The sequence below is a fragment of the Cyprinus carpio genome, chromosome A4 (genome assembly GCF_018340385.1).
Source record: "Cyprinus carpio isolate SPL01 chromosome A4, ASM1834038v1, whole genome shotgun sequence".
In the NCBI taxonomy this organism is placed as follows: Eukaryota; Metazoa; Chordata; class Actinopteri; order Cypriniformes; family Cyprinidae; genus Cyprinus; species Cyprinus carpio.
In genome coordinates, this window is record NC_056575.1 from 14,473,496 (window position 1) to 14,485,966 (window position 12,471).

At 37.3% G+C, this 12,471-nt stretch overlaps 1 protein-coding gene across 1 annotated transcript in view; it reads right to left on the reverse strand.

Moving 5' to 3' along the window:
- LOC109051470 (PRKC apoptosis WT1 regulator protein-like) overlaps positions 1-12,471 on the reverse strand; it is a 53,492-nt gene that overhangs the window by 4,239 nt on the left and 36,782 nt on the right. Inside the window, exons 3-5 of the mRNA XM_042742366.1 lie at positions 11,313-11,341; positions 6,575-6,671; positions 5,239-5,343 (exon numbers count right to left, since the gene is read on the reverse strand). Of these exons, the coding sequence (XP_042598300.1) occupies positions 5,239-5,343; positions 6,575-6,671; positions 11,313-11,341 (231 nt within the window). The remainder of the gene's footprint in view (positions 1-5,238; positions 5,344-6,574; positions 6,672-11,312; positions 11,342-12,471) is intronic.

Below are 12,471 nucleotides of genomic sequence, written 5' to 3' on the forward strand. Positions count from 1 at the left end.
GGGTTTAGCCTTTGTCCCACATCTAGCTAGCTGTCTGTCTGTCTATCATAAAATGACATCACTGTATTGGTTGTCAAGTGCTTGTATATGCTATACACTGAACACATAATACACATGGACATGACACAAATACACGTTTTTGAAGTTTACACAGACACAAAGTGCACCCTTATTTTGTTGAACTACAAAATTTGGATTTGGAGACTGTTAGTGGAAAAGCAATGTTAAATGTTTTGTTAAAATTTTATAGGGATGCACGATATATCGGCCGATAAATGTAAATTTTTCTGTTATCGTTATCGAACCGATAAGAGAATTTGGCCGATATCTTAAATCCGATAAATAATGCATTGTTTCCTGCAGAGACACTTTAGATGTGCTCTTTTCACCATGATGGTTTGTAATTGCTTGAAATATTATTGGAATCACTTTGAAAAGGAAAATACAGTTTTTTGAATATTATTTTTATATGTTTTATTTTCACCATGATGGTTTGTAATTGACTGTAAAATAATGTTACGGAATCTTTGTTTGCCTGTGTATTAGGGCATTGTTAAGGAAAGAGCGCATCCACAACGGATCTTGTAATTGTACATTGTAATATTGTATATTTTATGCATATAAATCAGATATTTCTCATATAGAATGCGTTTGGTTAAGCTATATAGAGAGTTAATAGAGCATTCAGTTTGCTGGTGATCATCTTTAGCTCAGCGCACGCAGCTCAAACAGCAGCTTACAAGCTTACAACATTAATAATATGATATAGATATATATATATATATATATATATATATATATATATATATATATATATATATATATATATATTAATATAAAACATTATAATGAGAACGGTAATATAATACAATGTTATGAATTCTTTCGGTTTGGTTTCCGTATATTATTGGAATCACTTTGAAAAGGAAAATACCGCATCCACAACAGAAGTTACACATTCTGATTAGCACACAACTTAGTAAGAGTTCATTTGTGCATTTGCATCTTTTTGTACATATATAAGTTGTAATATTATATTTATGTTGTATAAATATCTGAATATATGAAGCGTTTCATTGTGTTAAATAAGCTGGCAGCACTTCAGTTTATTCAGCTCTTCAGCTTCAGCACACGCAGCTTGAACAGCAATGCACAAAATTAATAACTATAATTGGGAATGTCCTAAACATAATATTATAAAGAGAATATTACCTTATTAAAAAAGTTGTGAATTATTTGGGTTTATTTGCTGTGTTTCAGAGTGTTGTTAGTAACACTCCTGTAACAAATTCTTACAGGAATAGCCAAGAGCGTGTCCACGACACATCTGGCTGACTATTCGGGGTTGTAACGCGGGTGCATTGCAATACTATTGGAAATAGGCTACTTCTGTTTTAGACCGTGAAGGCGAGCCAGTGGATATCATACAAGCAACGTACAAACTTTGGGCAAGTCAAACTTATGCCGGAGAATTTTACTTAGGCTATAGGCCTATAATTCATTGTAGGCTATAATAGACCTGTTTTAAGACATTTTTAAAACATTTTCAGTGAGAAGTAGCCTAAGCTAATAGCCTAATTTTTTATTTTCCTCACAGGCTGTCAAAGTGTCAGTTATGCGGCGATAAAAATCATATTTAATGATTTTGACAATATCTCTGGCTGTAGTCCTTACATGATTATCGTCTTTCAACACACTCCATCGTCTTATTGTTGGGACCCCCGATCCACTACGAGTTTTATTTTATTTTTTTTTACACGTAATTAATGTTTTCCAGTAACTTGTTTCCATTATTTAAGCATTATTTTATTTCATTTTATAAATTATGTAAAAATGTGGATTTAGATTTATCGGACAACATATCGATTATCGGCTTTCATATTTAAAGAATTATCAGTTATCGGTATCGGCCAAAATTTTAAATAAAGCTACTTTGAATGGGAGGGTTGATACAGTGTGGAGGGATAAGCTTGGGTTGGGAGATGAAATGAAGCCAGTTTGGAGGGTGCTTGTTACACCACCATTGAATAAGCATTGATTTGCAGTGGAGAATATTACACGGTGCTGTAGCTGTAAACGCTTTTGTATCTGTTATAAGCCCCAATGTTGTTGATAAATGTGCTTTTTGTGGTTTATAGGTGGTGTCTGTATGATTGACATCCTAACTAGGTATTGCTGTCCAAATTCAAAATATTGGAGAGGCCCCTCATCCTCAGACTAGACGGACATGCAGGTTGCCAGATTGACGACACCAACAGGAACAAGCCCACCTGACGATGGAAAGCATCGAGCCTTACACTGTAAATTGATCAGCTAATGTATATGTTTGCAATATTTGTATTGTTTGCAAATTATAAACCACCTCATGTGGATTTGTATAACTCTGAATCTGCGTTTTATTTTGCAGGCTGCTGCATCCTCCGGAGGTCGCACTAGTTGGCCACACTGTCTCAAATACACACTTTCTTAACAGCCAGGTACCATGCAACACAGGGTCAATGCGAATACTGTCTGAATGTTGAATTTACTTAAAAATATTCCTACTAGTAGCCAGGATACATCAGAAAATTTGCCAGCTCAGCATTCATTTTAAAACCTTTATCTGTTTTAAGCGGTGTCCATCTCTGAAACGCATCTCCAATATTTATAGGTATTTTATTATACCATTGATCATACACTTTTTTGGATGGATGCCAAGGCTTTTTAGGATGGGTAGAATGTTTGATCTCTGACCTCTTTCATGTGGCAGCTTCCATGACTTAAATGAAATACGCTGTTTTCTCTGCCAACTGGCAACTCGGGGTGCCGAAATACAATTAAATGAACTGGCAGTGGGCAGGTTACACAGACCAAAACAAAGACAGACATTCCGACACGGAATGTACATTTTCAAAGGAGAATAACTGACTGTAGCATTGTTTTTCAGATAAACAAGTTCACTTAGCATGTTTCTTAAATATCTGCAAACATGTTTTTTTTATGCTTTAGTAGTCAAAAACTTACATACAGCACTGATACTTCTTACATACATTTTCACTCCACTTTTTGCTTTGCCGAGTCGTGTTTTTAAATTTTGGTGAAAAATTTACACCCAGGGCTTTGACTTTGGGTGCAGGCTACACCCCAAAAAATAGGTTGAAGTGTGTTTTTTTTTTTTTTTTCCATTTCATCTTTTTTTTTTAATGACTTTTTTTGTGGTGTTGTTTTTGTGAATAAAAGTTGTTGCAATCAAGCTCTCATTTTTTTTTCCTTTATTGCCATGACATTTGTATTATAGTATTGTAAATACAGTCTCTCTCTCCCTCCCTCTCATTCAAGTTCAAGTTGCTTTATTGGCATGACATTTGAGTTACAGTATTGCCAAAGCATTTAAACACAGAAAATATGATTACATCATCAAAGTAAAAGGAGACAATAAATGAGTAATGAATGAGAGAAAAATAGATCAATACAATACAATAAAAATAACAACAGCAGATAATATTTCTAATATTAATAATAGTAATTCTAATTATATACAATTAAGAATATCAAATAACGCAGTTGAATACAATAAATTAGCCATTTCGTATGGTGTGTATCGTGTATAAATATTTTGCAGCTTGTTTGACTGCCATCTCATTCTCTCCAAGTATATAGTGTAGTTTCTCGGAGTCATTTAGAGTCAAAAATGAACAATTCAATGTTTCAAATTGTGGAATGAATTTTTCCCTTGTAGTGGTGTATTTGGGGCAGACAAGAAGGAAGTGTTTCTCATCCTCTATTTGATTCAGTTCACAGTGTTTGCATAGTCGCAGTTCTCTCGGAATAACACTGGAGTTTGGTTTAGAGGTCAAATTCATTATTCATCATTATACTTCAGATTTCTGTCAATTTGTTTATGAATGTTGGGGTTGTGATTGGAGTCAGACTCAGTTTGAGTTTCCTTCATTAGTTTAATGTATTTAAAGGATGTATTTAAAGGATGAGAAACTGTGTTGGGGGTGGATTTATTGTCAAGAAGAGCTTTATATTGAACAGATTCAGTGTCAGATTGAGTCAGGTGATGCCAGAATTGAACAGCTCTTTTTTTCATTTCAATGTGTAAGGGGTATAAGCCCTCTCTCTCTCTCTCTCTCTCTCTCTCTCTCTCTCTTTTAAAAATTTGCTTTGGCCGAGGATCTTATTTTGCTACACATTTTATTCCACAAAATATACATATCACCTTTGCTTACACCCACACTTTTACATTTCAAATGCATCCTTACAGCTGCAGTACTTTCTACACTACACTCAGTGTGCAAATTAACTAATATATATATATATATATATATATATATATATATATATATATATATATATATATATATATATATATATATATATATATATATATATATATATAATAAAAGATGATTATACATGTCAGGAAATGAGGTTTGTGACCCTAAATCATAGGATAATTTTATTTGTAATCTGCCGCTAAACCACTGATAGTCTTTGTAATATGGAGCTGATTGCTGCGAGATAGTCATTTGATAATCATTTCTGTTTAATTTGTGGTTTTGTGACGAAGACTTTCATACCTTTTATGGACCTTGACACTGTAACTAGCTTTACAGAAAGCAAAACCCCTGCAAACTCGATGGAAGACATAACCGCAGTCTGCGAGATTCCTTAGTAAATAGTGTGAGAGGTTATAGGAGGAGTAATGTCCATTAGTGGTGTAAACGAGTATAAATATAACAGTGTGCTGACTGCTCATGTGACAAACACACCGATCCTGGTGAAATACAAGTACTAAAGCACCTCTTGTTTGCGCTGGTAACAAAATGACAGTGGCTACTTCACGATTAAATGTTTGCTGTTTTGTGGAAATCTTCAGCTCACATGCCACCTGAACAAGTGTGTGTTGCCTCTTTGTATACTTCACTGTTTGTCACCTCTCTGTGACCATTTGCTGCTATAAAGGCCTACTTTTAATAGGAATAGTATGGAATTTGGAAATGGAAAGTGCATAGGAACCCTGATTTCAGGTAAAGTGCTGTAAAAGCATGTGTGCAAGTAGCCTATAAATTGTCACTTCTAATTAATAGACACGTTAATAGCAGTTATATCGACATTGTTTCCATGCGCAAATGAAATGTGGGAAATGGCAATAAGTATGACAGATAACGCTTATTTGTAATGACGCTTCTGGACATGTGCGCTTGTAAAATCTCTCATTTAGGCGTTACGAGGTCGCTGTTGGCTTCTCACCCGGTTTAGCAGGTCGATCTCCTCCTTCAGCTTCATGATCATCTCGTCCTTGTCCTGGTGGGCTTTCAACAGGTGACTGGTCTCCTGTCTCTCTGCGGCCAACTCCTGTGAAAGTGCAATTCAATCAGATCCAAAGCCTTAAACACAATTACGACAGTACGTAGTAAGCTTTGCTTACTTTCATACTTCTATATACAAATAAGCACTGTTAGTGGTCTTTTCCAAATGATTTTGCACCTTATTTTACATCAACGTTTGCACATGGACAAGAGAAAGCACCTTTTGTCAGTTGCTTGGTTATATTTCTGCAGCATTGAGCTTGATAGTGACACTTGTTTGCTCTAAAAATCCTGCTCCACATCGTATTATTCAACATATATTAAATATCAAGCATTGTCAAATAGAGACATAATTTTCGGTATGGATAGAAAAATAGCTTATTACAAACTTGGCACATCAGGCATGGTTAGGATGTGCTGTTTGTTTTATTCAAAACAACGTAGAAATCTGCTGTCTGTGTCCCCCTCAGCTTTCATTTAGGAGGTAAGTTCTCAATTCTCCCCATTACAAATGTTCACCCTCCAGCACACCTACATGTAGGAGCCTGTGAACATATGTTCTTACATCCTCTGAGACACATTAATATTTATGACTATAGTACAGCACCTCGTTTGACTGTCACTATAGATGTTCCTCTCACGATCATGAAGCATGTGCTCTTATTGGTCACGTGTCTTTAAGATTGCTGTTCAGCTGATCTCAAGGATTAAGAAATATTCAACTCACCAGTAAAATAAAGCGTTCACTGCATGCAAATGTGTTGCATAAAAATCTGAGGTCAATTAAGTTGAAGGTTATTACAGTGCTGTCTGAGTCACACTGAGAGTTATATGTGAAACCGCTGTTTGATAAGGCACTAAAACAACTCAGGGCTTACTGGGAATACGGACCCCAGGCTAAAATTAAATTTAATATCAGTATATGACAACGAATTCGTGTGGGTTCCAGGTTTGTAAGTATGCTGCCATTTGAGAGTGAAAGGCACAGGGCTTGGTCTTGTGGAGTTTCGTAAAAGCGCTGCCGACAGAGGTGTCTTCCAGTGAAAGGTCAGTATTGTGCAGAGAGACAGTCAGAAATGGCACCAGTCATTTAGTGTCAGCCAAAAGATAGCACGAAGGCATCAGAAACCAGCTGAAATGTTGACGTTTTTGCAGTTTGAGCCAACAATTGGACTCGACTGGTATGAGGAACGTGTGCCGTTTGGGACAGGACGTATGTGAAAAGCTGTAGGTAGGACAGGCAGCTTTATCTTGATGGTAAATGCACGGAAACGTACCCTTTCTAGCTCCTCTATCCTTCTCTCCAGGGTTGTGGACGCGGCGCCACTGCCTTCCCTTCCGTGTCGGGGATGATGTCGGCTTCCGTCTTCATCGCTGTACACATACACACACACAAAAAAAAAAAACAACAACACATTTTTGAGTGTTAAACCACTTCTAATGCAAAACAACTTACATATATACACATACATACATATATATATTATCTGGAACATGTAAATTAATCTATATTCCCTTCCTTTTGAACATGTCATATACAGCACACAACAAACTAAAAAGGGTCATGCTTATTAATGCTGAAATAGCATTTTCGATCAGTGTGCCCCATTTGTGACTAATAGGCGACTGTACTGCACACCTCTAATGTAGACACATCTTAAAAGCATAAATAAAAAAACGCAGGTGCGCACTTTTTCATTCGGTGTTCTGGTTAAAAATGCCTTGCTAAAACATCTTTTCACACATTTTTCTCCCCTCAAATGAGACCTCAACCTTTTTCTAACATAATGGCTCGGAAAGTGCATCATTTATGTCATAGGAGCGGAAATAAGAAAGCTCAAGTAGTAAATTATCAGAGTATGAAAAGCCTTTTTATGGCACAGTAGAAGGCATTAGAGCAATGCGCTTTCATTAGTGAGAAGAACAGACCTGCTCCTGACAGGACTGTGCCTTGGGACACTGCTGTGCAGCTAGTCAGAAAAGGTGGGAGGGGGGTTGGGTAAGAATCTCTGTCTTTTTCCATTTGTTTCACCCTCTCCCCAACTCTCTCGCTCTTCACTTAGGCCAGACACTCTGGGGATATTCATGTAGAACTTGTTTTAACCAGCTTCATTTCAGTGATTACATATGTGGAAGACTTGGAGAGGATTTCTGCATAATATTTCACTCATTCGGCTGATAACCCCTTTCCTGGAATCAAATTATTAGGCCTTCTTTTCACTTCGGAGTGTTTTTCTGAGCCAGGAGTGAGATTCCACAAAAGCGGGAAGAAAAGAACTGGCAACGAATCAGAGAAAGGCTTGTATGTGTGGTCTTTTTTTTTTCACCTGCCCAAGAATTTGTGGATTAATGAACTCCTTGCATGGAAACTGTAGATGTTAATGATTTAATCTATCAGAAGTGAGACTGATATTTGGGGCGCCCGACCAATGAAATTTTTGCACTTCCGATTGGTGATGTTGACAGTGCGGAAATAACATGCCTGAAACAGAATCTCTGTGGCTAGTCTTATCCAGAGAATCATCTGGATACACATCTTAAAGGATATCATGAAATCTAAACTGAGCCTATTTATTTTCTTTGCTGATCTTTTAGTGCCTTCAGTTTCTTCAGGGAAATTCCTAGTTAAAGAGACAATTCACCCAAAAATTTTAATTACCCCATGATTTACTTACTTTACACCTACATCCTACATTATTCGCTGGACACCACTCTCTCGTGAACACGCATACAACAGTTAGAGGAAGCTAGAGATTAGGTTTTTTTTTTTTTTTTTTTACAAAAACTGATCGATTCACTTCAGAAGGCTTTTTTTATCCCCCCAGAGCCATGTGGAGTTTATTTTGCACTTTATTTTGCTTCAAAATCTCAACCCCCATTCACTCCCATTATAAAGCTTGGAAGAGCCAGGACATTTTTAAATATAACACCGATTGTATTCGTCTGAAAGAAGAAAGTCAAATACACTTAGAATGGCTTGGGGGTGAGTAAATCATGGAGTAATGTTTATTTTTGGGTGAACTATCCCTTTCAGAGTTGCTCAAGTCAAGTAAAGTCAGGTTTGTTTGTATAACGCTTTTCACAATACACGTTGTTTCATAGCAGCTTTACAGATTATTGTGATGTATCAATTACTGTAATAGAAAATAAATAATTTTGTGGAAAATTATTTCAATTTTTTTATATTTAATACTTTTTTATATATATTTTTAGTCTTAATTATGTGTGGAATAAATAGTCAAGGATGTGCATTATACATAACAATTGCTTTATCTGTGTGTAATGTAACACCGCCTCTTAATCTAATAAAATCTACACGGTTAAAACCATGTTTGTCCAACATATAATTTTATTTTATTTTTTTCAGTTGGATAGACAAAACAGAAGCTAAATGTGTTGCAAATTCAGTTTCATGTTGTTTTGAAGCATGTGCTGTTCAAATCTGCAGCACACATTTGCAGCCACCCTCAAGTTAAAAGAAGACATAGCCCTAATCAAAACAACTTGCCATTTTACATTTCAAACATTTACATTTCACAGCTACAAAAAAAAAAAAAAAAAAAAAAAAAAAAAAAAACTAATTCTGAAAAATGGCTGTGAAATCGCTTTGAAAGTGACAAAGGCAACACTGGCACCACAGGAATATCCTGCTCTGACTGGAACTAGCTCCAATCGCTTGGCCTCTCTCATCTACAGATCTTTACACTTTCTAACTGCAGACGGGCTGAAGGGAGCTCTGGCCCCCAGAACATTACCATGCACAGAGGTCTGGTTGAGTGACGTTCTCTCAGGTACTGAAAAACCATTTGCCAGCTCAAATGTTCTCCTCAGTTATTCCCAGAGTGTCTCTCTTTTGACAAACGGCCGTTCCAGTCCTCCAGCTAATGAGCAGGTACAGTGAAGTTCTTCATCTAATAAGGATATTCAGGTCATACGGACTCATTGCTCATGCTTAGGATTAGAGATCTTAAGAAAACCCTAAGAGTATATCTTCCCGCAAATTTGTGTTATGTACTGTATCTCAAACTGTTTGTTTTTTGAGTTTCTTTGAAGTGACTGAACTTTCCTAGAACATCATAATTATGGACCTGAGCAGCGACTAGTGACCTTTTGGGTGCGCCCTTATTTTTCCTTCTTTTCCTTGACAAAGAACCCACCTAGCAACCACATAGCAATGCTCTGGCAACAATCTAGCATAGTGGCGACAAGTTCTTTTCTTTAGAAAATGTAAAACCGTAGTTTCAAAAAATGCATTTGGCCCTGATATTTGTTCAACACTGTAGAAGACAGATAAAAGTAGTAATCATAATAATAATAATAATAAAAGGAAACCCTAAAGTAAAAGGTCCACTATTGTGTCCAGATGAGGTGTGTGATGTATTTTGCCGTGGCTCTATCAGTATAGTGTAGTAGTTTGAATCTGATCGACACGGAGAACGGAGCAGATGTCCAATCTGAATGTTCATGTCCTGGGAATGTAACAGCCACTCTGTTGCATTAGTCCCCTGTGGAGAGGAAACAGGAGGAGGCAGAGGTAATGATCTGCTCCTGGAAACCTGGCAGGGGGCTTTGTGTGCATGAGAGAGAGAGTGAGAGAGAGAGTTCAACTCTAAATATGTTGGCCATACTAGCTGGCTGCAGATTTAATTTATTTTGTGTTCATTCCTAAAGAATAAACTTTTGGTTAGCACTCAAATAGCCATAGTACGCATATTTTACTTCTCACCAGAACAATAATTTATTATCTGCAATGGGACATCATTACTTGAATGTTTATGGCTAGCTCTTCCTTTTGTTCTGATGCATTGAGAAGCATGTCTGTTGTTGTCTCAGCCGCCGGTTCTGCCGTCCACCTGTTGTGCCGGCTGCGGCAGAGCCCTGGGTGTTTGAGTGCAAGTATCAGGGCAGAAAGATGGGCGACTAATCAAACAGCCAGACTGAGCTTCAGATGGGCTTTTGTCTGCATCACCCAGGACCCACAATACACTGCCACTTTCGGTGCAAAATCCAAGCAAAAGTAAACTGGGAGGTCTGATTCATTTTAGTGAATCAGTTTGTTCATTTAAATGAACTAGTTCAACTGATTAGATGGATTTTTAGCTGCTGGGATGTTGAGGTGTTCTGATTGGTTGTTAGCATGTTGCTACGCCAATGCTAGCATGTTTTGGGTGGTTGTTTTGCTGTTACTAGAGCCAACTATGATATAATGGTCACTAGATGTTGTTATATGGTTCCCACATAAAAAAAAAAAAAAAAAAAATTGAGAATCGTTCATGTGTGAAGCACAAGCGCTGCAGGACAACTTTTAAATCAAAGTTTAAAAGATTGTAAGCACAGTATAAAGATAAAAGTGTGGTAAATTCAGTATAGATAATACCACTATTTAGCTCACAGATTTACTTTTAAATTTCTCCCTTACAGTTGAATGAATTACTAATGCCTAATTTCATAAATGGTTTGTGAATCTCAACTCAGCTGCTGCAGCCGGTGTAAAAAATTGAATGTGCCATCTGGAAATGTTTAGGAAAAATAGCCATTGTTGGGGCAGGAAGTGTTTACGTGAGAGGTGACACGGTTTGGAGTGAGGAAAAGAGAAAGTCTCCAAGTTGAACTTTTCTCTTAATTTTGCCTGCTCAGCTTGATACAAACAGTCCACAAGTATCATTCAAGTGGAAACAAATTCAGGAATGACTTTGCTGCCAACTGAGAGAATGAAAGCAACTGGCGTTCTTACAGTGGCTCTGAAAATGAGTCCAGTTAAGCCATGCTGTCGTTTCACAGGCTTTAAATCCCTTTCTTCTGATGAGACGCTTCTATTTCAGCATTTATACTAAGGCAAATTTTTAAGCCAGGAGAATACTTTTTACATCTGACAGAAGCCACCAGATGAGCGAATGGTCCAGAGTTGTGGTCAATGGCTACAACTGTTGAATCCCTTCGCTCTTCCTCTGCGCAGTGCAGTGCTGAATAGACATATCTTACCCAGTGACAGATATTAGATGCAGTCAGACCCACCTCTTATGACTTCTGGATCTCGGAGTGTCCTGAAAAATAAAACAGAGGCATAAAAATGAGGTTTAATGGATGAACAGACAGACCTAAATACACGTACATACACAAACACAAGCCCACACACACCAGCCTCCCAATAGTTTCTGTTGGCCTTTGAACGGTATGACTCACTCTATTCATATGCCCCTTTCTGAGGTACCAAAGCTAAACCAGAAAAAAAAACAATAAATCCATGTGTTATAACTCAAAAAGGGCTGAACCTTATGGTTATGTTTACTCCAAAGAAACAAGTTCCATCACTGTGACGGCCTACAGGTTATGGATGTCATTCTCAAACTCTCACTAAAGGCTGATAACAACTGTCATACATAACACTTTCAGACCCATATGCTCCAGCAACACAGTTCGCTATTTATAATGTTTGAGTTCCACCACAATCAGATTTTACTAATCATTCCTCTTATTGCCTCAAAGCCTCTTGAAATATTGTTTGGCTGAAGCAAGATGTTTGCAATCGGATTCCACACCAGCACCACAATATCATCATCCCTTTAATCACAGAGCTCTAGGGGAACATATAAAGTTTCAACTATCATAAAAACATATTTCAGAGGCAAAATCCTTTTTGAATGTCTTTGCAGCTAGCTGGTGGTTGTTGGCCTGAGCTTGTTGAGAAATTAAATGTTAAAGCAAAATACCCTGTGCAGGTTTAAACTTAAAAAAAAAAAATGGCATTTTGATCATCGAAAACATCAGTGCATGTGTGTGTGTGAGGTGGGGGGGGGGGGTGATTGAAATGGAGAAAGCAAATATATTCATTGTATTCAGCCCAGTTTCTCTTCTGATAAATTGCACATTGCTTAAAAAGGAATTCATAGCTGTTTGAGATCTGACGGGCTTTGTGATTCTGACAGCCAATTTAAAAAGGTAAAATCTCAGGATCTCAGAAGGCCAGTCTAATAAAGTCCAGCAAAGGCCTGCTCTGGCATACTGAAGCTGTGCTCATGTGCCCTAAATCTTTCATACTGTATGCGGTAAACATTCAAATCCTTCCAGAGACAAGAGGCCATGCCTGTTACCTATACACAATTCATATTTTAGCCATCATAAGATTAAATAGGAATGCCGAAGGCCTTGAGCTTACAGAGCAAGAAAAAAAAAT